The sequence below is a fragment of the Rhinopithecus roxellana genome, chromosome 19, assembly GCF_007565055.1.
Source record: "Rhinopithecus roxellana isolate Shanxi Qingling chromosome 19, ASM756505v1, whole genome shotgun sequence".
Classification (NCBI taxonomy): Eukaryota; Metazoa; Chordata; class Mammalia; order Primates; family Cercopithecidae; genus Rhinopithecus; species Rhinopithecus roxellana.
Genome location: NC_044567.1, coordinates 41,624,580 through 41,646,169, shown reverse-complemented (window position 1 = coordinate 41,646,169; position 21,590 = coordinate 41,624,580). Strand labels below are relative to the sequence as shown.

The window sequence follows — 21,590 nt, the reverse complement described above, 5'->3', positions numbered from 1 at the left end:
AAGTTTTATTGAATGCCTCTTTTTCAGGAGCCCATTCAGGGTGTATTTTGCAATGTGAAATGTCTGCCTTGGTTATCACCTTGGTAATTGTAAGGCCTCATATGGTGGCCTTAATATACACAGGCATGTGATTTTGGATATCTAAGAGGAAAGAGGTTCTTAGTGTTCCTTAATCTAAAAGGGACAATTCATTAGGCAATGGCTCAACAGTTCATAAAGAATGTGGAGATGGGGCCATTTGCTGGCCAGGGCATCCAGCATTCAGTAATATTCCACCTAGCTCCATCATGTATGGTGGTTGGCAGTGGCATTCATATAGTTTGTGAACTTCTACTGCTCTTCACTCAGTCAATCCAAAGGAGCTTCCCAGGTAGCCAAGGGGTCTGGGTGAGAGGTGACCTCCTCCAGCACTATGGCATCTGGCAAGGGACCAAGGACAGGGGACGTCACTCCCTTCTGCGTGTGAATATGCTAGAGACCCCAGGACAAGGTAGCCTCCTTGAGACAGGATAGAGACAAACCTGGGCCCTCTGAGGGGCTGAGCTTACAGGGCGCTGTTTCCATGACCGAAAGCATAACAGGTAGCCAGGTATGGAGGGTCATGGACTCAGAATCTGTGAGAGCCTCTATGTCCAGGAGAGCCCAGTATGGAGCTAGTCATTTGTGGTTTTAATGGCATATAGCCTGAGGCCGAGAGCACTCTGGCAATTCGTAGCCATCACAGGTGGTCTAGACTTTAGGAGGCACGAGTAGAGCTTGTTAAAGTCTCCTCAGTAAAGGAATCTCTGCAGGCACCAATGGGTGTGTCTGTTGGTATTAATTTGGATAGCTTGTAGAGCCTTTTTATTGAGGGTGCCACATTTAAAGTGGGTTGATTTATAAGTTACAGTATCAATGAGATTAAGTAAAATTTGTAAGTGAAGAATATTTTGCCATGAGAACATAAAAAGGATGAAAAGATGTTGCACTTTTATGTCCATATGAGTAGACTAAATGACATCTCCTTGGAGGAAGTTATTAATGTAATATCATATCTGTGCTCCCAGAGGAAGGTGCATGCACTTAAGATCTTGTCTGTCCCTGTCTCTTTAAAAAGAAGACCATCTGAAAAAGCCATATACTGTATGATTCCGACTATATGACATTTTGTAAAAGGCAAGATTATGGAGACAGTAAAATGATCAGTGGTTTCCAAGGATTAAGGAAGTGGGAGGAATGAATAGTTGAATCACAGAGGATTCTTAAGGTAATGAAAATCCTGTGTTTGATACTATATAATGGATATATGTCATTATACATTTGTCCGAACCCGTAAAATGTACAAGAAGAATGAACGCTAATGTAGAAGTTCCAATGGATTTTGAGTGATTATGATGTATTAATTTAGATTAATTGATTGTAACAAATGTAGCACGCTAATGGGAGATATTGCTAATGGGGGAGGCTATGCATGAATGCGGGTAGTGGGTATATGGAAAATCTTTGTACTTTCTGCTCAATTTTGCTGTGAACCTACTCTAGAAAAATTAAGTATTAAAAAGGATCTTGTCTGTAAGATGTGTGCATGAATGCAAAATTGTGAAGGTACTGAGGTGTAGCCTGCAAGAGGTATATTGTGTCTCTTCAGCAATGAAGGCAAACTACGGTGGAGTCTGTTGAAATTGGCACAGAATTGAACATATTGAACATATTAGCCAAGTCTGTAAGAACAGAGTATGTAGCAGTTATTGACTGGATAGAGTTAGTAATTTTAGTCATATTAGATACTGGGTATGAGGCCCTAGTAGATAAGTCCACAGCATTAATGTTGTAGTCCTTCACCGTGAGGTGCCTGCTGCTTATTATTTTCCAGGTTTAAGAACAGGCAACACTGGGCTGTTAAATGGACAAGCAGCAGGGAATAATTATCCCCTTTATCCCTTTTATGTTATATAAATGAGGTTTAATGTAACAACTTTCAATCCTTCAAGGGCCTATTTTAACTTACTTTGAACCATATTAACTATTTTAATGGGATTTATATGATCCTATTTTATCAAGCCAGTTTTTGAGTGCCAAAAATTTAATTTTAATTTATTATTTATTGTGTCATGGAGTCTATGTTCAATGTGAGATACTTTAAGGCACTGAGTACAACAACTATGGGCAATTCAATCAAGATATAAAATAAGGTATAGCTATTTTTAAAACGTGATTTAGCTATCTTTTAAATTTATTTGGGGTATAATGTTTAAATTTGTTGGAATCTCAGGCATAAGCATAATTTGAGTATTTATTAAGTCCATGAGGTTTCTCAATTGGTGCATTTTGGCAAATGTTAAAGTTAATTTAGAGCTTTCAGTTCTGGCCAGGCATGGTGGCTCACGCCTGTAATCCCAGCACTTTGGGAGGCCGAGACAGGCAGATCACTTGAGGCCAGGAGTTCAAGACCAGCCTGGCCAACACATAGTGAAATCTTGTCTCTACTAAAAATTCCAAAAATTAGCTGGATGTGGTGGTGCACTCCTGTAGTCCCAGCTACTTGGGAAGCTGAGGCAGGAGAATCACTTGAACCTGGAAGGCGGAGGTTGCAGTGAGCCGAGATCGCGCCACTGCACTCCAGCCTGGGTGACAGAGCAAGACTCCATCTCTAAAACCAAAAAGCAAAAAACAAACAAACAAAAAAACCCTTACAGTTCTAAATGCAATCACAGCCTTATCTATCTTTTTGTTATATAAATTATTTGGTATATAAATTTTGGGTTTCCAATTGGGTGAAATTATGGATGTTTGTTTTAATTTAGATATATGTTTGATATCTATATCTATGTACATGTACAATCTATTCATTATGTCTATATTAACCTAAAAGCTCATCAATGACAGATAAAGAAAATGTGGTACATATACACCATGAACTACTATGCAGCCATCAAAAAGAACAAGATCATGTATTTTGCAGGAACATGGATGGAACTAGAGGCCATTACCCTTAGCAAACTAACTCAGGAACAGAAAACCAAGTCCAGCATCTTCTCACTGATAAGTGGGAGCTAAATGAAAGTACTTATGAACACAAAGAAGGAAACAACAGACACTGGGGTCTATTTGAGGGAGGAGGGAGAGGAGCAGAAAAGTTAACTAATAGGTATGGGCTTAATACCTGGGTGATGAAGTAATATGTATAACAAAACCCCATGACACATGTTTACCTGTGTGATGAGCCTTCACATGTGCCCCCAAACCTAAAATAAAAATTAACAAAAATTGTATCTACATATAATTCAGTTGGTTATTTTTTTTTCTCTCCCTGTGCTATAGTTTGGATGTTTGGTCCCCTCCAAACCTCATGTTCAAATTTGATCCTCAGTGTTGGAGAGGGAGCCCAGTGGAAGGTGTTTGGGTCATGGGGGAGGATGTCTCATGAATAGATTAATGCCCTTTCTTGGGGTGAGTGAGTTCTGACTTTATTAGTTCCCATAAGAGCTGGTTGTTAAAAAGACTCTGGCACCTCTCCCTACTCTTGTTTCCTCTCTTGCCTTGTGATGTCTGCACACACTGGCTCCTCTTTGACTCCCGCCACGAGTGGAAGCAGCCTGAGGACCTAACCGGATGCAGATGCCCAATGTTGAACTTTCCTAGACATCAGAATTGTGAGCCAAATGCATCCTTTTTCTTTATAAATTACGCAGCTTCAGGAATTCCTTATAACAACACAAAATAGACTAAGGCACCCTGAATTCAGGTTATTATGATATTTTTTCTATTCCTCTCCCTCAGGCTGTTACAAAAAAAAAAAAAAAAAAAAAAAAAACTGGGACTGCAACATACTCCCAAACTGAGAAAGTGCCAAGAAACCAAAGAATGGCTGAGACAAATCTAGGTTTGTGAATAGATGAATTTATTAGGACTTACATACAAGGTATTCCTGGGTGGTAGCAGGACAGCTCCAGAGATCTGCCCTATCACCCAGCCCTAAGCTTCTTTTAAGCAAATATTCTGGCTCTTTGCCTACTGTTTGCAATGAGACCGTTTTCCTTGGTATGTTCCCAGACACATTCTGGGATGTTTGGGTTCTCAGGGATACCTACTCCTCAGGTAGGCATCATGGCCTTTGCTCAGTGCTGAGCCTTCAGGGTGCAAGCAGCAGATATGAACCCTTAAGTAACCTGGTCGGGGATCAATCACACTACACCCCCCAGTTTTAGGCTGTTTTAGTTTCTATCTCTGGCTCATAAGAGGAAAGAATGGAGGAGAAAGGGACACAGTGCTTCTTGGCAGTAGCCTTTCCCTGGACACGCCCCAGCAATCCCCTTTCTCCCACTTTTTCATTAAACAAAATCTTTTAGAGTGGCTTGTATCTCTAGGGTAAAATTTTCCTTCTCTCTCACTCCTTTTGGTCTCCTTTGTCGCAATCATTTTTTTCCTCTTTTGTTCTCTTGGATATTTACCTGATAACTCAGGTAAACACAGATTCAAGGAGCTAAGCAAATCCCAAACAAGACAAACTCAAAGAAATTTGTACCAAGACAAATTTTAATTAAATTTCTGAAAACTAAGGACATAAAATATATTTAAAGCAGCCAGTGAAAACACCTTCTTTATAGAGAATAACAATTTGAATGACAGTGGAATCATGGAGAACAGAAGGAAGTGTCATAACATTTTTCAAGTACTGAATAAAAAGAACTCTCAACTCTGAATCCTATGCACGGAGAATGTATTCTTCAGGAATGAAAGGAAAACCAAGGCATTCTCAGATGAAGGAAAAATAAGAGAATTAATCGCCATCACCAAAAGACCTACTCTAACAGAACAGCTAAAAGAAGTTATCTAAACAGAGAGGCAATGAAAAAAAAAAAGAAGGAGTTACGGAACATAAGAAAAGAAGAAAGAACACAATAAATAAAAATATGTGTAAATGCAATAGGCTTTCTTTCTCTGCTTGAGTCTTCTAAATTATGTTTGACAGTTGGAGTAAAAATTATAACATTCTCTGATGTGGTTCTACATGTTTTTAGAGGAAATATTTAATATAATTTTATTATAAATAAAGAAATGTGGCTAAAGAGACATGACTGGAGGTAAAATTTCTATATTTCAGTAGAACTAGTAAAATGATACCAGTTCACTGTGAAAAATTATGTATATATAATGTAATACCTATTACAGCTTTTATAATTACTATAAAAGCTATACAATGAGATACACTAAAAACATAATAGATAACTCAGAATTCTGCACAACATTCATAACCCATAGGAAGGCAAGGAAAAGAAAAAAATATTAAAAACACAGAGAGGAAATAGAAATCAAAAAATAAAATGGCATACTTAAGCCCAAACATATCAATAATTATATAATATATAAAGGGTCTAAATATACCAATTAAAGAACCATTTGGCTGAGTGTATTAACAATCATGACCCACTGTATGCTGTCTATAAGGAACTCCACTTCAAATGTATGAAAGTTGAAAATAAAATGATGGAAAAAGACATATGTAGGGCCAGACATGGTGGCTCACACCTGTAATTCCAGCACTCTGGGAGGCCAAGGCGGTGGATCAATTGAGGCCAAGAGTTCAAGACCAGCCTAGCCAACATGGTGAAACCCCATCTCTACTAAAAATACAAAAATTAGGTGGGCTTGGAAGTAAAACACTCCTCAGCAAGTGCAAAGCAGTTGAAATCATAACAGTCTCTCAGACCACAGCGCAATCAAATGAGAACTCAAGATTAAGAAACTAACTTAAAAATCACACAACTACATGGAAATTGAACAACCTGCTCCTGAGTGACTCCTGAGTAAATAATGAAATTAAGGCAGGAATCAAGAAGTTCTTTGAAACTAATGAGAACAAAGAGACGATGTACCAGAATCTCTGGGACGCAGCTTGATTAGGGTTCTCTTAGAGGGACAAAACTAATAGGGACAGAACTATTATATATATATATCTCGTAATATATATAACTCATGTATATATATGAGTTTATTAAGTATTAACTTTCACAATCACAACGTCCCACAATAGCTTGTCTGCAAGCTGAGGAGCAAGGAGAGACAGTCCGAGTACCCAAACTGAAGAATCTGAAGATGTAGGCCAGGAGGCTAGGCCTGTCTCTCCTTTTAACATTTTCCTGCCTGCTTTATATTCACTGGAAGCTGATTAGATTGTGCCCACCAGATTAAGAGTGGATCTGCCTTCCCCAGCCCACTGACTCAAATTTTAATCTCTTTTGGCAATACCCACACAGACACACCCAGGATTAATACTTTGTATCCCTCAATCCAATCAAGTTGACACTCAGTATTAACCATCACAAGTCCCCTCTTGTCAACTTGAATCCATAAACATCTCCATTTGAGATTATACATAATCTTCAAATAAAGACAATAATGAAGTCATAATTATGATTAGCATAATACAACTATCCTTCGTACAACCAGAAAGGCACCAATCCCTAACCCAAATACTATTACATAAAGTTAACAATACTTAAATGCTGATATGAAGTCAATAAATCTTATGTCACATGATAAAGGAAAAGAAAATAAAATGAAGATATTTTCTTAGTACAAGTGTATACATGCACAAACATGTTTTTAACAAAAGAAGGAGGAAATACTCATGACAATTACAGTCTTCATTTCTGCAGCTGGTCGTGGCCATAACTGGTATTGATGACTACTTTCTTCTACTACCCATTCTGTATTCTCTTTGTCTTCTGCAAGCACCTCGACAGGTCATGGGTTTTTTTTTTTTCTCCCTGGCGGAGTGACCCAAACCTTCATTCCTGAAGGGTCTGGACCATTTGTAGTCCTGCCTGGATTGGGCTGTTGTAGTTTCCCATTGACCTTAATCACAGGGCATGGTAATACTAAGAGACTCCTTAATGGATCTCCTGTATTCCATGAGTACTCTGCCTTACCTCCATTGTGGAGTGGTAGACTGATTTCATCTTGATAGTTTGGGCCAATCACCCCAGCCAACACTGCAAGTCCCTTCTTAGTCTGACTTAAAGGTAGGAGGAGCCCAAAGTGTCCAGGTGGCAATCTTAACTTCCAGTTTAATGGAATCATTGTTGTGTCTCCCGGTGGCAGCATTCCTCCCTCTGTAGCTAGGACGTCTAGGCCAGCATAACCTAATGTCGCGGGAACAGAAAGCAAAAAGTTTGCTAGTGGATCAGTAGGGGTGATGGTGAGTGTGCTGCTTCCACTTTCACCCCTCGATTCCTGGACCAGTGAATCCTGGCTATGGGAGAAACAGTACCATATATCAGATGCTGATTCAGAGCATACACAGCCTTTTGGAGAACTCTGCCCCAGCGCTGCAAAGTATTGTCACCTAGTTGGCATTTTAATTGTGACCTTAAAAGGCCATTCCACCGTTCTATCAATCCAGCTGCCTTAGGATGATGGGGAACATGTTAAGACCAATGAATTCCATGAGCATGAGCCCACTGCCACACTTCTTTAGCTGTAAAGTGAGTGCCTTGGTCAGAGGCAATGCTGTGTGGAATACTACGATGGTGGATAAGGCATTCTGTGAGTCTATCGATGGTAGTCTTGGCAGAAGCATTGCATACAGGATAGGCAAACCCATATCCGGAGTAAGTGTCTATTCCAGTGAGGACAAACCTCTGCCCTTTCCATGATGGAAGAGGTCCAATATAATTAACCTGCCACCAGGTGGCTGGCTGATCACCCCAAGGAATGGTGCCATATCGAGTGCTCGGTGTTGGTCCCTGCTGCTGACAAATTGGGCACTCAGCAGTGGCCATAGCCTGGTCAGCTTCGGTGAGTGGAAGTCCATGTTCCTGAGCCCATGCATGACCTCCATCCCCGCCACTATGGCAACTTTGGTTGCCCAGATCAATAAATTGAACCTGATCCAACTCTATGTTCCTTCCACCATTATACCATGCCCTTAATATCCATTTCCATGCCTGTTCTCCAGATTGCTGTTTATATAAATTAGGGAAATCATACAGTTCTTTTTGAGTGTATTGCATCTCCTCATGGGTCACACTCTCAACCTCACCTCCAGGGACCTGAAGGGACTTTAGTCTAGTTGTAGGTCTAGAAGCAAACAGCAGTGTTGGGGTGGCTCCTGAGGAGGATCAACATCATCTTGCCTGGCAACTGCCTCAGGGAAGGCCATCACTGTTGCCTCAGGCAGCACAGGGTTTATCTCCTCAGACAAAGGAGGAAAGGCTGATGGCAGAATGGGTCGAGGAGGGGATGTTGCCACTACTTGGGATGGGGAAGCTGCTCCTTCTCACAAGGTTCATCAGAGTTTGCAAACTCAGTGTCCCCAGCTTCATCAGGGTCATCCCACATGTCCCCATTCCAAGTTGCAGGGTCCCATTCTTTTCCAATCAATGCCCTCACTTTAACAGTAGACACCTGAGGAGGCTGTGCATGCACCTTTTGTTGCAGGTCAGCCACTCTCACGAGAGCTTGGTTTTTCCACAATTTCATCTCTTTCTCTACAGGAGATAAGACTCTCACTCAGGGCAATCTTAGCAGATTTGAGGCTCAGTATCTGCCTCTGAAGCCGGGAGACAGAATCCCTGAGCTCATCATTTTCTTTCATCACTGTGTCTACTGAACTTAGGAGCAACCAATCCACTTCATTATGTTCCTTGGTTCTCCACATAGGGTCAAAAGTATTATGTATAGAGCCACTAAACTCCTTGCCTCTCACGAGCGGTGACTCAGGAGTGCCAAACGCATTTACTTTGCACAACTCTCTAAACAGTTCACGGCAAGGACTGTCGGTGTTCTCCATATTATTAGAAGCAGAGTCCTTAGCATTTTTGAGTCTAATCGTATTAAGCAGCCAACTCCAGAAACCCCTAAATCAATGAAAAAATTCCATCCTTAATATTCTGTTCCTTTAGAACTACTCCTGGTACCAAAATCTGTATTAGTCAGGGTTCTCTTAGAGGGACAAAATTAATAGGAGATATATATATGTATATATATATAAAGGAAAGTTTATTAAGTATTAACTTACACTATCACAAAGTCCCACAATAGGCTGTCTGTAAGCTGAGGAGCAAGGAGGGCCAGTCCAAGTCCCAGGACTGAGGAACTTGGAGTTCGATGCTCAAGGTCAGGAAGCATCCAGCACAGGAGAAAGGTGGAGGCTGGGAGGATAGGCCCGTCTCTTCTTTTCACGTTTTTCTGCCTGCTTTATAGTCACTGAAAGCTGGTTAGATTGTGCCCACCAGATTAAGAGTGGATCTGCCTTCCCCAGCCCACTGACTCAAAAGCAAATCTCTTGGCAACACCCTCACAGACACACTCAAGATCAATACTTTGTATCCTTTAATCCAATCAAGTTGACACTCAGTATTAACCATCACAGCTATACATGGCTATTTATAGCAGTTCTATTTATAATTAACAAACCCAGGAAATAACCTGAATGTCTTTCAATGGGTTAATGGTTAAACAAAAAGTGGTACATCCAAACAATGGAATACCTCTCAGCGATCAAAAGAAATGAAAAATTAATAGACACAGCAGGGAAGAAACTCAAAGATATTATGCAAAGAAGCCAATCCCAAATGGTTACGTACTATTTGATTACAGTTATACAACATCCTGGAAAAGACAAAACTAGGGATAGAGAACAAACCTGTGCTTTGCAGGGACTGGAATTGGGGGAAAGCATTAGTGTGTGTGTGTGTGTGTGTGTGTGCGCGCGCGTGTGGTGGTGGCTGCATTCTTTTTTTGTGGTGGTTACATGATTCTAAACATGTATTAATAGAACTATACATAAAAGGTAAATTTTACTGTACATGAAAAAGTAAATTCTACTGTATTTATGTTAATACTAAAAAAGGCATGTGAATGTGAAATGTGAGCTGGGAAAAAGAAGGCATCTCATATAAGATGAAAAAGAAAGTGAGTAACCTAATTAGCAAAGGCACAATTTCTACTTATGGAATCTGTGCTTAAGAAGGGCTCCCATGTAATTGGTCAGGCCTTGGATATATTGGTCATATCACCACTGCCTAGTCATTTTCCAGCTTTCTGTAAGGGAGAGGTTTGTTAACACCCATAACAGAGTGGAAACATCATGATTTTGCCTTTTTTTTTTTTTTTTTTTTTTTTTTTGGAAGACAGGGTCTTGCTTTGTTACCCAGGCTGAAGTGCAGTGGCATGCTGGGTTCAAGTGATCCTCCTGCCTCAGCCTCCTGAGTTGCTGGGACCACAGGCATGCACCACCATGCCTGGCTATTTTTTGTATTTTTGGTAGAGACGGGGCTTCACTATGTTTCCCAGCCTGGTCTCGAACTCTTGGATTCAAGTGGTCAGCCCACCTCGAACCCCACAAAGTGCTGGGATTACAGGTGTGAGCCACTGCACCTGGTCCCTATATTATCTTTAAAAATTTACTGATTTTGTATTTTTTTATTTATGTTTTTATTTTAGCAGAATAGATTTTGGACGACAGGACGCAAATTAATATTTTTTCTCTAGGGATAGCAGATATCTCAACACAATTTATAAAATAGTCTCTCCTTTCCCCACTTAACTGCAATGCCACCTCTGTCATAGATTTTTCCATCAATATGTGAGTTTTAGGTTCTGTCATTTATTCCATGCTCTATTTTTTCTAATTATTATTGCTATATAAGAAAATTTGATGTCTGCCCACAATGTGCTTTTTCTTTTGAAGAGTGTTTCGGGTCTTATATATAAATCTATAATCAGTATGTAATGCTCTAGGAAAATACTGCTGGGATTTAAAATGGAATCTCAATGGATCTACTCATCAATTGAGTGAGAATTAATTTTTTTGTTTGTTTTTGAGATGGAGTTTCTCTCTTGTTGCCCAGGCTGGAGTGCAATGGCATGATCTTGGCTCACCGCAACCTCTGACTCCCAGATTCAAGCGATTCTCCTGTCTCAGCCTCTCAGCCTCCTGAGTAGCCGGGATTACAGGCGTGCATGACCACGCCTGGCTAATTTTTTGTATTTTTAGTAGAGACAGGGTTTATTCATGTTGGTCAGGCTGGTCTTGAACTCTTGACCTCAGGTGATCCGCCCGCCTCAGCCTCCCAAAGTGGTCTTTTTTTTTTTTTTTTTTTTTTTTGTATTTTTTAGTAGAGACGGGGTTTCACCGTGTTAGCCAGGATGGTCTCGATCTCCTGACCTCGTGATCCGCCCATCTCGGCCTCCCAAAGTGCTGGGATTACAGGCTTGAGCCACCGCGCCCGGCCCCAAAGTGGTCTTAAATATATTGGGTTTTCCAATCCATGGACATGGTATATGATTTAATGTATTTATATATTTATTATTTTTCAATAAGGTCTTATAAACTTTCCCATAAACACTTTTCAGATGCTTTTAAAAGAAATTTCCCAGCACTCACAGTGGCTGCCTTGTGCTCCCTCAAAGATCTCTTCCATTTGTTCTCCTAGCCTCAGGGGTGATGGCTCCTTTCCATAGTCACCTCCATAATACCGTGGTGTTACTTGTTTGCCTTTTCCATGATTGAGTTAAAAAGTCTTTATATCTAGTGAATAGTTCTTCATTTTAAAACCTCTCTGTTCAAAATAACTGGTCTTCTGACAGGACCCTGACTAACACAGAAACTGTTATTTAAGGCGATCCCAGTGAACAGATCTCCAAAGATGGAATTTTAGTGTTGTTAGGTTGTGTCTTTAGGTACTAGTTCTTTCCCGTAACATTGTGCTGAAAGTCCTGGCCAATGCATCATACAAGAAAAGGAAACAAGAAAAGTATGCAGATTACAAAGGAAGAAATAAAACTCACATTATGCACACTTAATATTATTGTGTTCTTAGATGACCTAAAAGAACACAGATTGATCGTCAAAATTAACTTCAAAGTTTAGCAAAGTTGGTAAAAAAAAAAAAAAAAAAAAAAAAAAAAAAAAAAAAAAAAAGCATACAAAGTCAATTGCTCCTCATTCTTTGGTGTAGATCTGAGTTTCATCCTGGTATCATTTTCCTTCAAAATAAAGAAATTTGTTAGGCCAGGGGCGGTGGCTCACGCCTGTAATCCTAGCACTTTGGCAGGCCGAGACGGGTGGATCACCTGAGGTCAGGAGTTCAAGACCAGCCTGGCCAACATGGTGAATCCCAGTCTGTACTAAAAAGGCAAAAATTAGCTGGGCCTGGTGGCGGGAGCCTGTAATCCCAGCTACTCCGGAAGCTGAGGAAGGAGAATCCCTTGAACCTGGGAGGGGGAGGTTGCAGTGAACTGAGATCATGCCATTGCACTCCAGCCTGGGCAACAAGAGCAAGACTCCGTCTCAAAAACAAACAAACAAAAAAACACGTTAATGGTTTTTGTAAAGATCTGCTGGTGACAAATTTCCTAAGTTTTTTTTTTGGGGGGGGGGGGGGGTCTGAATAGGTCATTATTTTGCCTCCATTTTGGAGGACTTGTTTTGTTTTTGGTGGTCATAGAATTCCAGATTGACAGTCTTTTTTTCCCAGCGCTTTACAAATGCATAGTTCTGGATTCAGCACAGGTTTGCACAATGTATAAATCATATTTTAAAGAAAAACGGAAAAACTGGAATATGATAATATGAAGATTTATTGAAATGGAAAGGTGGAAGTCATTGAAAAAAGCAGGTTACGAACAGTATGTACAGTATGACTTTAATAAAAATGTATTACATATACGTTTGTGTAATGTATATGTATGATCCGTGAAGATACATACAATAAGGTGTTAATAGTGATCAGTGGTAATCTCTGGGGCGGAGGGCGGGGGGGATAGGAGTACGTTTTATTTTCTCACTTTAGCCTCCACTGGAGCTTATATTTATCAGCCTGGTGTTAACCGCCGCTTCCACCCTTGGGCTACTCCGCATCAGTGAGAACTGTGCCGGTGCGCGGTGCTTGGTCAACCCCCGGGAACCGTCACACTGCTCGCGTTACAAGAAAACCAGCCAGGGTTCTGCTGGTTCTGTGCCTTTAGCACCTGCCAGAGTCCAGAGTATTTGGATTTCGTAGTCCTCTCCAAGGGGTTGACCGAGCACAGGGCACCGGCCGCCGCCACATCCCACTCTGGCGCCCGGTCTGCGGAGCCACAAATCCAGCCAGGAACCGAGCGCCGCCCGATCAGCGCATCCATCGCATTTTGACCTGGGGTTCCCGGGTCTCAAGGCCCACTTTCTGGGGCAGACGGTGGGGAGAGAAGCCCAGCTTGGGGTCTGGGCAATTCCAGTGCGGTGGAAGGGGAAAACCCGGGCGAAAGCTTCGCTGGACCCTCAGAGGAGGGATCCGGGGAAGGCGGGACCTCAGGCTGTGGGAGAGGAGAGAGAGATAGGGACGGAGTGGGGCGGAGTGGGAGTAAGAAAGAACTAAGAAACGATCCGAAAACTTGGCGCTTCCGGACAATTTCTTTCTTTCTCTTTTTTTTTTTTTGTGACAGGCTCTCACTCTGTCGCCCAAGCTGGAGTGCAATGATGCGATCTCGTCTCACTTTACCCTCTACCTCCTCGGGCTCAAGTGATCCTCCCGCCTCAGCCTTCCGGGCATTTGAGACTACATTTGAGCCCACAGACGCGCGCCACTAAGCCCGAGTAATTTGTTGTTGCTGTTGTTGTTGTTGTAGAAACGGGGGTCCCACTGTGCTGCCCAGGCTGGTCTCGAACTTCTTGGCTCAAGCCATCAACCCGCTTAGGCCTCCCAAAGTGCTGGAATTTCATAGACCTGAGCCACCCACCAGGTCTTCTAGATAGCGTGACAAAGTGTTGCCGGACTTTGCAGACACTCCCATTGGCGTCTCCATGCCCTGCGTGGGACCTCCTGGTTCGTTCATCCCCTGAGTGGGACGTGCTCAGGGAGGAGCCAACCACTGGTTATAAGGACCGGACCTTGGCGCCTCAGGGGAAACGCGGTGGGGCTTTCCGACGCGTTGGAGCTTGAGAGGTAAGAGACGGTCCCTGCTCTTACCCGGACTGCGATGCTCCCGCTTGTACCCACGCCCCAGGGTACAGTCCAGCACGACCCTGGACTGGCGATGACTCGGATGGGGAGCAAGCTAGGAGAGCCACCCCCGCCCCCAGCTCCAGCCAGTGGGTGGAATGGGGGCATTTGTGTGCTTCTCCCCTGCCTTTGGAGTCCGGCTAGTTTGCTGAGCAAATTCCCTAAAAGGCTGACTAGGAGGACTTGATCGCGGCGCGGGTGGAGGCGGGGCGGTGGGGAGGGACGGTGCGGGGAGCGAAAGGGGCTGGAATGCGTCGCCGGCGGCTTGGCGGGCCTTACCTGTGTTCCTGTTCGGGCTGCAAAACAGAAAACCCCTGCCCAGCGAGCAGCGGTTTCCTCGGGGGCGGAACAAACAGGCAGAGCCGAGTGCGTCCTGGAGGCTTCCACCGTCGCGAAGTTGGGCCCTTTGTTTCAGGGTTCTTGGCATTGACTCACTAACCACCGTAAATTATTGTTCTTAATCTAAGAGTTAAAAAACAGAATTAGGCCTGGTGCGGTGGCTCATGCCTGTAGTCTCAGCACTTTGAAAGGCCAAGTGGGAGGATTACTTGAGCCCAGGATTTCGAGACCAGCCTGGGCAATGTAGGGAGACCCTATCGCTGTGAATAATAATAATAATAATAATAATAATAATAATAATAATAATAAATTAATCGGGCCTGGTGGCGCGCACCTATGGTTCCAGCTTCTCCAGAGGCTGAGGTAAAAATCGCCTGAGCCTGTGATCACGCCACTGCACTCCAGCCTGGGCAACACAAGAAGACATTGTATCAAAACAAAAACAAAAACAAAACAACAAAACAGAATTAGAATTGCCATTATCCTGTACCACTGGCAATTAGAATTGCCAAAACCCATTACCCTGTGATTACCCTGTAATCTAGAAAGGGGACAAATGAGAAAAATGTCTCCTTCCCAACAACGTCTGTAAAATACAGAGGCGCTGAGAAGGACAAAGAGCTCCGTGTTTCAGTTTCCCAAGAGGGGGCTTCTGTCGCAGCTGTTTCCTTCGGTTTCGTTTCTGCCTGAGACTAGCCAGTTCCCACCCAGTTTTCCTCAGTGGATTGGGGTGGGGGGAGCTTGGGAGTGGATGGGAGGATTTATGTTGTTCTGATTTTACCTACAGTATACCTGTGTAGGAAGTGAAACTTTCCATCAATTTCCACAGAGAAGCAAGATCAAGAATTATCTCGAATTACTCCGATAGATGCATGTGTACAGGCTGTTATCCAACAGCCATCCATTGCCCCCAGGGGCTTCTCATAGGCCCCTCTTCACCTCCACCCTCCCCCCACCTCCTGTTTCCTGGATTCTAGGGTATTATTTCTACGTTTAACTAACAAACTCTAGTACTGTATGTTTACTTTGTGTCATGTAGCATTTTAAATGCTGTACATATATTACCTCATTTACTTCTCACTACAACTCTGCGAGGCAGCTTTTATGGCTATCACTGTTTTGCTTAGGTACAGAGAGGTCAAGTAAATATCCCCAAACCACACAGCTAATAAATGGCAGAGCCGGTATTTGAACCGGGGGGGTTCAAAGAAGTCTGAATCGACCCCTGAACTCTGCTGCCTCTCTCTACATGTTTCTGCACACAGGTCCTTCATTCAGGACTGATTTTGGTAGAAGAAGACAGCAGGTGGTGGGCATTCACTGTGCTGGTGGGAAGTCTGGTTATATTAAGAAAGGGATTCTGGCAAAGTTATTCTGTAAATAAAACAGGATCAGTTGTTTTTGTTAAATATATTGGTAAACTTCCTGATTTTTTTCCCCCGAATTCTCAATTTGTTATTGAATAGCAATTTTATTTAGGGTTTCAATTTTATTTAGGAAACAATATCTCTACCTTACAAAGAATCTGCAAGTGGCACTGATTATAATACCTTTATACCCAAAGGAAGAGCTGGGATAGAGTTCCCTAAGAGTTTTCTGCCTGCAAAAGATATGGGTGGGGTTGCCATTTGAATACAGTTACCAATGAAAAACTATCAGCGTATCTAGGCTTTAACAATAAAGTTCATGGGGGTAAAGAGAAAAGATTTAACTTTGAAGTCCCCATATATCAAAAAGAATATTTTACAAGTAACTTGACAAAGATGTTTCGGTGGTCTTGGAATGCAAGACAGAATACTGACAGTAGAAATTTCTAGGCAAGGGTCTAAATTAGGCAAAGTGGTAAGATTGTGAATGTCCCAGCCTTTATTTCTGAATCTTGACCTCTGAACTCTGCTGCCCCTCTCTACACATGTTTCTGTGTACAGGTACCTCAGGACTGATTTTGGTGTAAGAAGACAGCAGGTGTATACTTAATGCTATTTCCTTACCTCTTATTCATTCCTCAACCCATTGTAAAATAATGTCAATTAATATAGATTACCTTACTGAACACCTGTGAACCAAAGCATAGTTTTAAATGCTTGTTGTAAATTATCTGAGTTAATCTTCATAATAACAGTCACAGGTGGCTGCACCATGTTTTATAGTAAGAACATAGAGTTAGAAAGAGTAAATATCTAGATTAATAACAGTACTAAATGACAGAACTGGAATTCAAGCCATCTTCATTGACGCTACTCTCCAAGACCTTAGCCCCTGGTTTATTGTCTCCTGATGCCCATTTCCCAGGTGTCTGAACAGCATTTTTCAAAGTTACTGTTAACCTTAATTTTACTAAACCTAATAACACTTTCCAGTCATTACCTAGCTGTATCTGTCAGCAGTATTAGACATCTTAAACCTTGGCAGGTGACCTTGTTCCAGGCTTTGTTAATACCAAATACCCTTGATTTTTCTCCTACTTCTTTGATTTCTCATACTCAGACCTTTCTACAGTCTCCTTTTCAATGTGTTCTTCTTTTACTTATCTTCTAAAGTTGATGTTCATGGAGAATCTGTTCCAAACCTAGATGTTCTCATGCCGTGGTACAGATGCCCCTCAGGTGATCCACTACCTCCATGTTTCAATGCTGATGACTTCACGTGGCCAGTTCTAGTGCATCCTTTAGGTCTTGGCTTAAATGGAACCTGCTCCTGGAAGTCTTATTGAACCATGGTCTCCAGATTAGTTCAGATACCCTATCCAATGTGTTTTCCCTCTTAGAGCCCATATCACACATGATGGTAAAGGCTAATTTTGTTAGTTCCCTCCCTGCCAGCCAGTCAGTTCCTGAAGAGACTATACCTGTCTTTCTTGCTATTGTCTTCTACCAGCATATATTAGACAGGTTTTAAATATTTTCTAGTAAGTGAATTGCAGGCCTGTAATAATTTTTTAATCAAAAATGAAACAACTTTTCTAATACTTTAAGGTGCAAGTTCAACATGGAGGCAAATCACTGCTCCCTGGGTGTGGATCTATCTTACCCAGACCTGGTCATCGATGTTGGAGAAGTGACTCTTGGAGAAGAAAACAGAAAAAAGTTGCAGAAAACTCAGAGAAACCAAGAGAAGGCGAGAGTTATACGGGCTGCGTGTGCTCTATTAAACTCAGGAGGAGGAGTGATTCGGATGGAAATGGCCAACAAGGATGAGCGTCCCATAGAGATGGGACTGGATTTAGAAGAATCCTTGAGAAATCTTATTCAGGATCAATGTTTGCAGGCTTTCTTTGAGACTAAGCAACAAGGAAGGTGTTTTTACATTTTTGTTAAATCTTGGAGCGGTGACCCTGTCCCTAAACATGGTTCCTTCAATTCCCGCATTTGCAGCCTTAGCACTTCATTATACTGTAGATCTGGCACCTCTGTGCTTCCCATGAGTTCAAGACAGGCATTCGGTTTCCTGAAGACCAAAGAAAGACAGTCCAAATATGATCTGATTAATGAAGGGTCTCCACCTAGGAAAATTACGAAAGCTGTATACCAGAACGTATCTGACTCAAATCCTGCATATAAAGTTTTCCAAAACGACACTATTGAATATGGTGAAATCCTATCTTTTCCTGAGTCTCCATCCATCGAGTTTAAACAGTTCTCTACAGAATACATCCAACAATATGTAGAAAATATAATTCCAGAGTACATCTCTGCATTTGCAAACACTGAGGGAGGCTATCTTTTTATTGGAGTGGATGATAAGAGTAGGAAAGTCCTGGGATGTGCCAAAAACAAAGTTGACCCTAACTCTTTGAAAAATGTAATTGCAAGAGCAATTTCTAAGTTGCCCATTGTCCATTTTTGCTCTTCCAAACCTCCGGTAGAGTGCAGCACCAAAATCATAGAAGTGTTTCGCGGGAAAGAGTTGTATGGTTATCTCTGTGTGATTAAAGTGAAGGCATTCTGTTGTGTGGTGTTCTCGGAAGCTCCCAGGTCATGGATGGTGAAACAGAAGTATGTCTGTCCCCTGACAGTTGAGGAATGGTTAAAGAAAATGATGGACGCAGATCCAGGTAAGAGGGAAGCAGATTCTCCCTCCCTGACCTTTCTACCTCTTCCCCAATACCACTTCCTTCTTTATTCTCTAAGCTTGACCTTCTCACACCCACTGAAATTTACTTTCTCTAAATCTCCATGCTTTTCATAGATGCTAAGTTTTATTGAGTGAGAAAAAACCAAAATGAGGTATTTTGTGAATGGTGATTTTCCACAAAAGAAGAAGTAAAGGAAAAACTTGGAAATTCGTTCCTTTAATAAAATCATTGAATTGGAATTTGCTGGAGCCTCATAATAATGATTAGCTCGTACCTCAATTTAGCATAAAATCAACTCTGGGAGACAAGGGCTAGTGTTGGTTGAGGTTTGTTTAAGTGGGATTAGTGGAGGTGCGTGCACAGGGATATAAAAACCTGATGATTAGAACTTAAAGAGAGTGTTTTTTTTCACTGCAATTCAAGCAAAGAACTATTCAAACATGGAAGAGGGAGCATTATATTGCATGGGGGAACACCATTCAAGGTTCGAAAAAGGGCTTTTAATGGTGAGTCTTTGGGAACCTGGACATAGAGTCAAGAAAGAGTAAAGCATCTGACTTTGTGGCCTGACTTATACCATGTTAGATGAAATTTAGACACAGCCTTGTACAGCCTATTGCAGTAGTGAGACATGAAATCATATAGTGTAAATTAAAATGTTCTTTCTTTCAGAGTTTCCTCCAGACTTTACTGAGGCCTTTGAGTCTCAGTTGAGTCTATCTGACAGTCCTTCACTTTGCAGACCAGTGTATTCTAAGAAAGGTCTGGAACACAAAGCAGATCTACAACGACATTTATTTCCAGGTACTAACTGCCAGTTTTTACATCAGGACAGAGGGAAGTCATTTAATACATTTCGTGAAAAACAAATCCATGAAAGATTGTGTCCTGCAGATCCAGGTGTATACAGTGACAATGCCACAAGCCTCTCGGGGATGAGTTTCAGGTACCTTTAGAAATCATCAGGCCCATTGGTTGCCACATCTGGCTGATTATTAGAAATGCCATAGGAGGTAGTTAAACATGCAGATGTCCAGGCCCACACCAAGAACTTATAAACGCTTAATTTCCAGAGATAAGGCCTGGCCATGTGCATTTGGGCAAGCTTCCCAGATTATTCTGATGCCCTGCTGGGTTTGGAAACCAGTGATCTAGTACAACCTCAGGGGCACAATGGAATAATCAGCCACTTCTGGTCTACTTTTCTAGGATGGAGGAATTATGTCTGTAAAAGGAATAAAAATGTTCACCTGGTAGAATATAAGAATACAGAAAAACCACAAATAATTTTCCTTTGGAAGAGGCTAGAGGGAACAGCTCACTAATGCTTCAGAGGTAGCACCAAATAATTATTCAAGCCCATAGACAATGTTAGGTAACCCCTCTCCCTGCTGCCCAAACATTGTTTTAGCAAGGTTTTTTTCCCTCAGAGTTCCTACTTACAAAAGGAAACTTAAATTTCTCAAGGAGGGAAATGGCTTAACTTCACATATTGAATATATTAAGTATGAGATTTGACAGAAGAATATGATACAAAAATATCCTATGTATGTCCAAACATTTATCAAGGGCAAGGTAATTCATATATAAGACCTGCCTTAGGTCTGTTTACCACCAAATAGTTTCTTTACTTACCTGAGATCTTTATAGTCATTAGCTTATCAGAAAAGTTTTTAAACATTCTACATAAGAATTCAAGATGCAAGAGTAATTGAATATACGGCTTTCACTTTCTCAGGCTCAGTAAATTACATTTCAGTTGACATGCTCCATTGTCCATGAGATACATAGAAGGGTGACATCATTCGTTTTACCAGATTTGTAGGGTGTGGGTTAAAGAGAGATGCACCAGGCCGGGCGCGGTGGCTCACACCTGTAATCCCAGCACTTCGGGAGGCCGAGGTGGGCGGATCATGAGGTCAGGAGATCGATACCATCCTGGCCAACATGGAGAAACCCTGTCTCTACTAAAAATACAAATAATAGCTGGGCGTGGCGGCGGGCGCCTGTAGTCCCAGCTACTCAGGAGGCTGAGGCAGCAGAATGGCATGAACCCAGGAGGCGGAGCTTGCAGTGAGCCGAGATCGTGCCACTGCACTCCAGCCTGGGTGACAGAGCGAGACTCCGTCTCAAAAAAAAAAAAAAAAAAAAAAAGAGATGCACCAGAAGGAATTTCTGTTAAAGTGTACGATCCTTTGGGTGGCTTTCCTCTCCCTTTTAAACATAACATGTGATTCATACAAAATCACACAAATACAGTGAAAACATCTTTCTATTTTCTTCATGTCTAGTCTCACCAGGACATTTGCGATATACTCCAGAGTCCCTCTGGAAGGAGCTGTCCTCACAGCATGAAGGACTAGAGGAGTTAATAAACAAGCAAGTGCAACTTTTCTCCCAGGGAATTGTGATCCTCTCTAGAAGCTGGGCTGTGGACCTGAACTTGCAGGAGAAGCCAGGAGTCATCTGTGATGCACTGCTGATAGCAAAGAACAGCACCCCCATTCTCTATACCATTCTCAGGGAGCAAGATGCAGAGGGCCAGGACTACTGCACTCGCACCGCCTTTACTTTGAAGCAGAGCCTGGTGAACGTGGGGGGCTACACCAGGAAGGTGTGTGTCAGGGCCAAGGTCCTCTGCCTGAGTCCTGAGAGCAGCACAGAGGCCTTGGAGGCTGCAGTGTCTGTGATGGATTACCCCGCGTCCTATAGCCTTGCAGGCACCCAGCACGTGGAAGCCCTGCTGCAGTCCCTCGTGATTGTCTTGCTCGGCTTCAGGTCTCTCTTGAGTGACCAGCTCAGCTGTGAGGTTTTAAATCTGCTCACAGCCCAGCAGTATGAGATATTCTCCAAAAACCTCCGCAAGAACAGAGAATTGTTTGTCCACGGCTTACCTGGCTCAGGGAAGACCATCATGGCCATGAAGATCATGGAGAAGATCAGGAATGTGTTTCACTGTGAGGCGGAGACAATTCTCTATGTTTGTGAAAACCAGCCTCTGAGGAACTTTATCAGGTAAGCAGTTGGATCTTCCGTCTTTAAGTATTATTTATTCTGGGTTTAATATTCTCTGCTAAGTCACCTTCGTCCTTGACAATTGAGTGGTTAAATATCTGTGATAACATACTGTGCTCAGAGGAACATGATACAATCATTTTCTCCCCTTGTTTTTTTAGAGAAAACCTAAGTGTGTTCTTTTAATTTTTACA

The 21,590-nt window shown here is 42.1% G+C and overlaps 1 protein-coding gene across 2 annotated transcripts in view; it reads left to right on the top strand.

Annotated features, from left to right (window-relative positions):
- Positions 1-21,590, top strand: part of SLFN13 (schlafen family member 13) — a 91,507-nt gene that overhangs the window by 63,610 nt on the left and 6,307 nt on the right. Inside the window, exons 1-4 of one of the 2 annotated variants that reach the window (XM_010385208.2) lie at positions 13,856-13,910; positions 17,282-18,360; positions 19,054-19,185; positions 20,673-21,396. In XM_010385208.2, the coding sequence (XP_010383510.2) occupies positions 17,295-18,360; positions 19,054-19,185; positions 20,673-21,396 (1,922 nt within the window). In that variant the 5' untranslated portion in view covers positions 13,856-13,910; positions 17,282-17,294. Of the gene's footprint in view, positions 1-13,855; positions 13,911-17,281; positions 18,361-19,053; positions 19,186-20,672; positions 21,397-21,590 lie in introns of those variants that run through there. The other variant, XM_030922950.1, reaches the window with a different exon arrangement.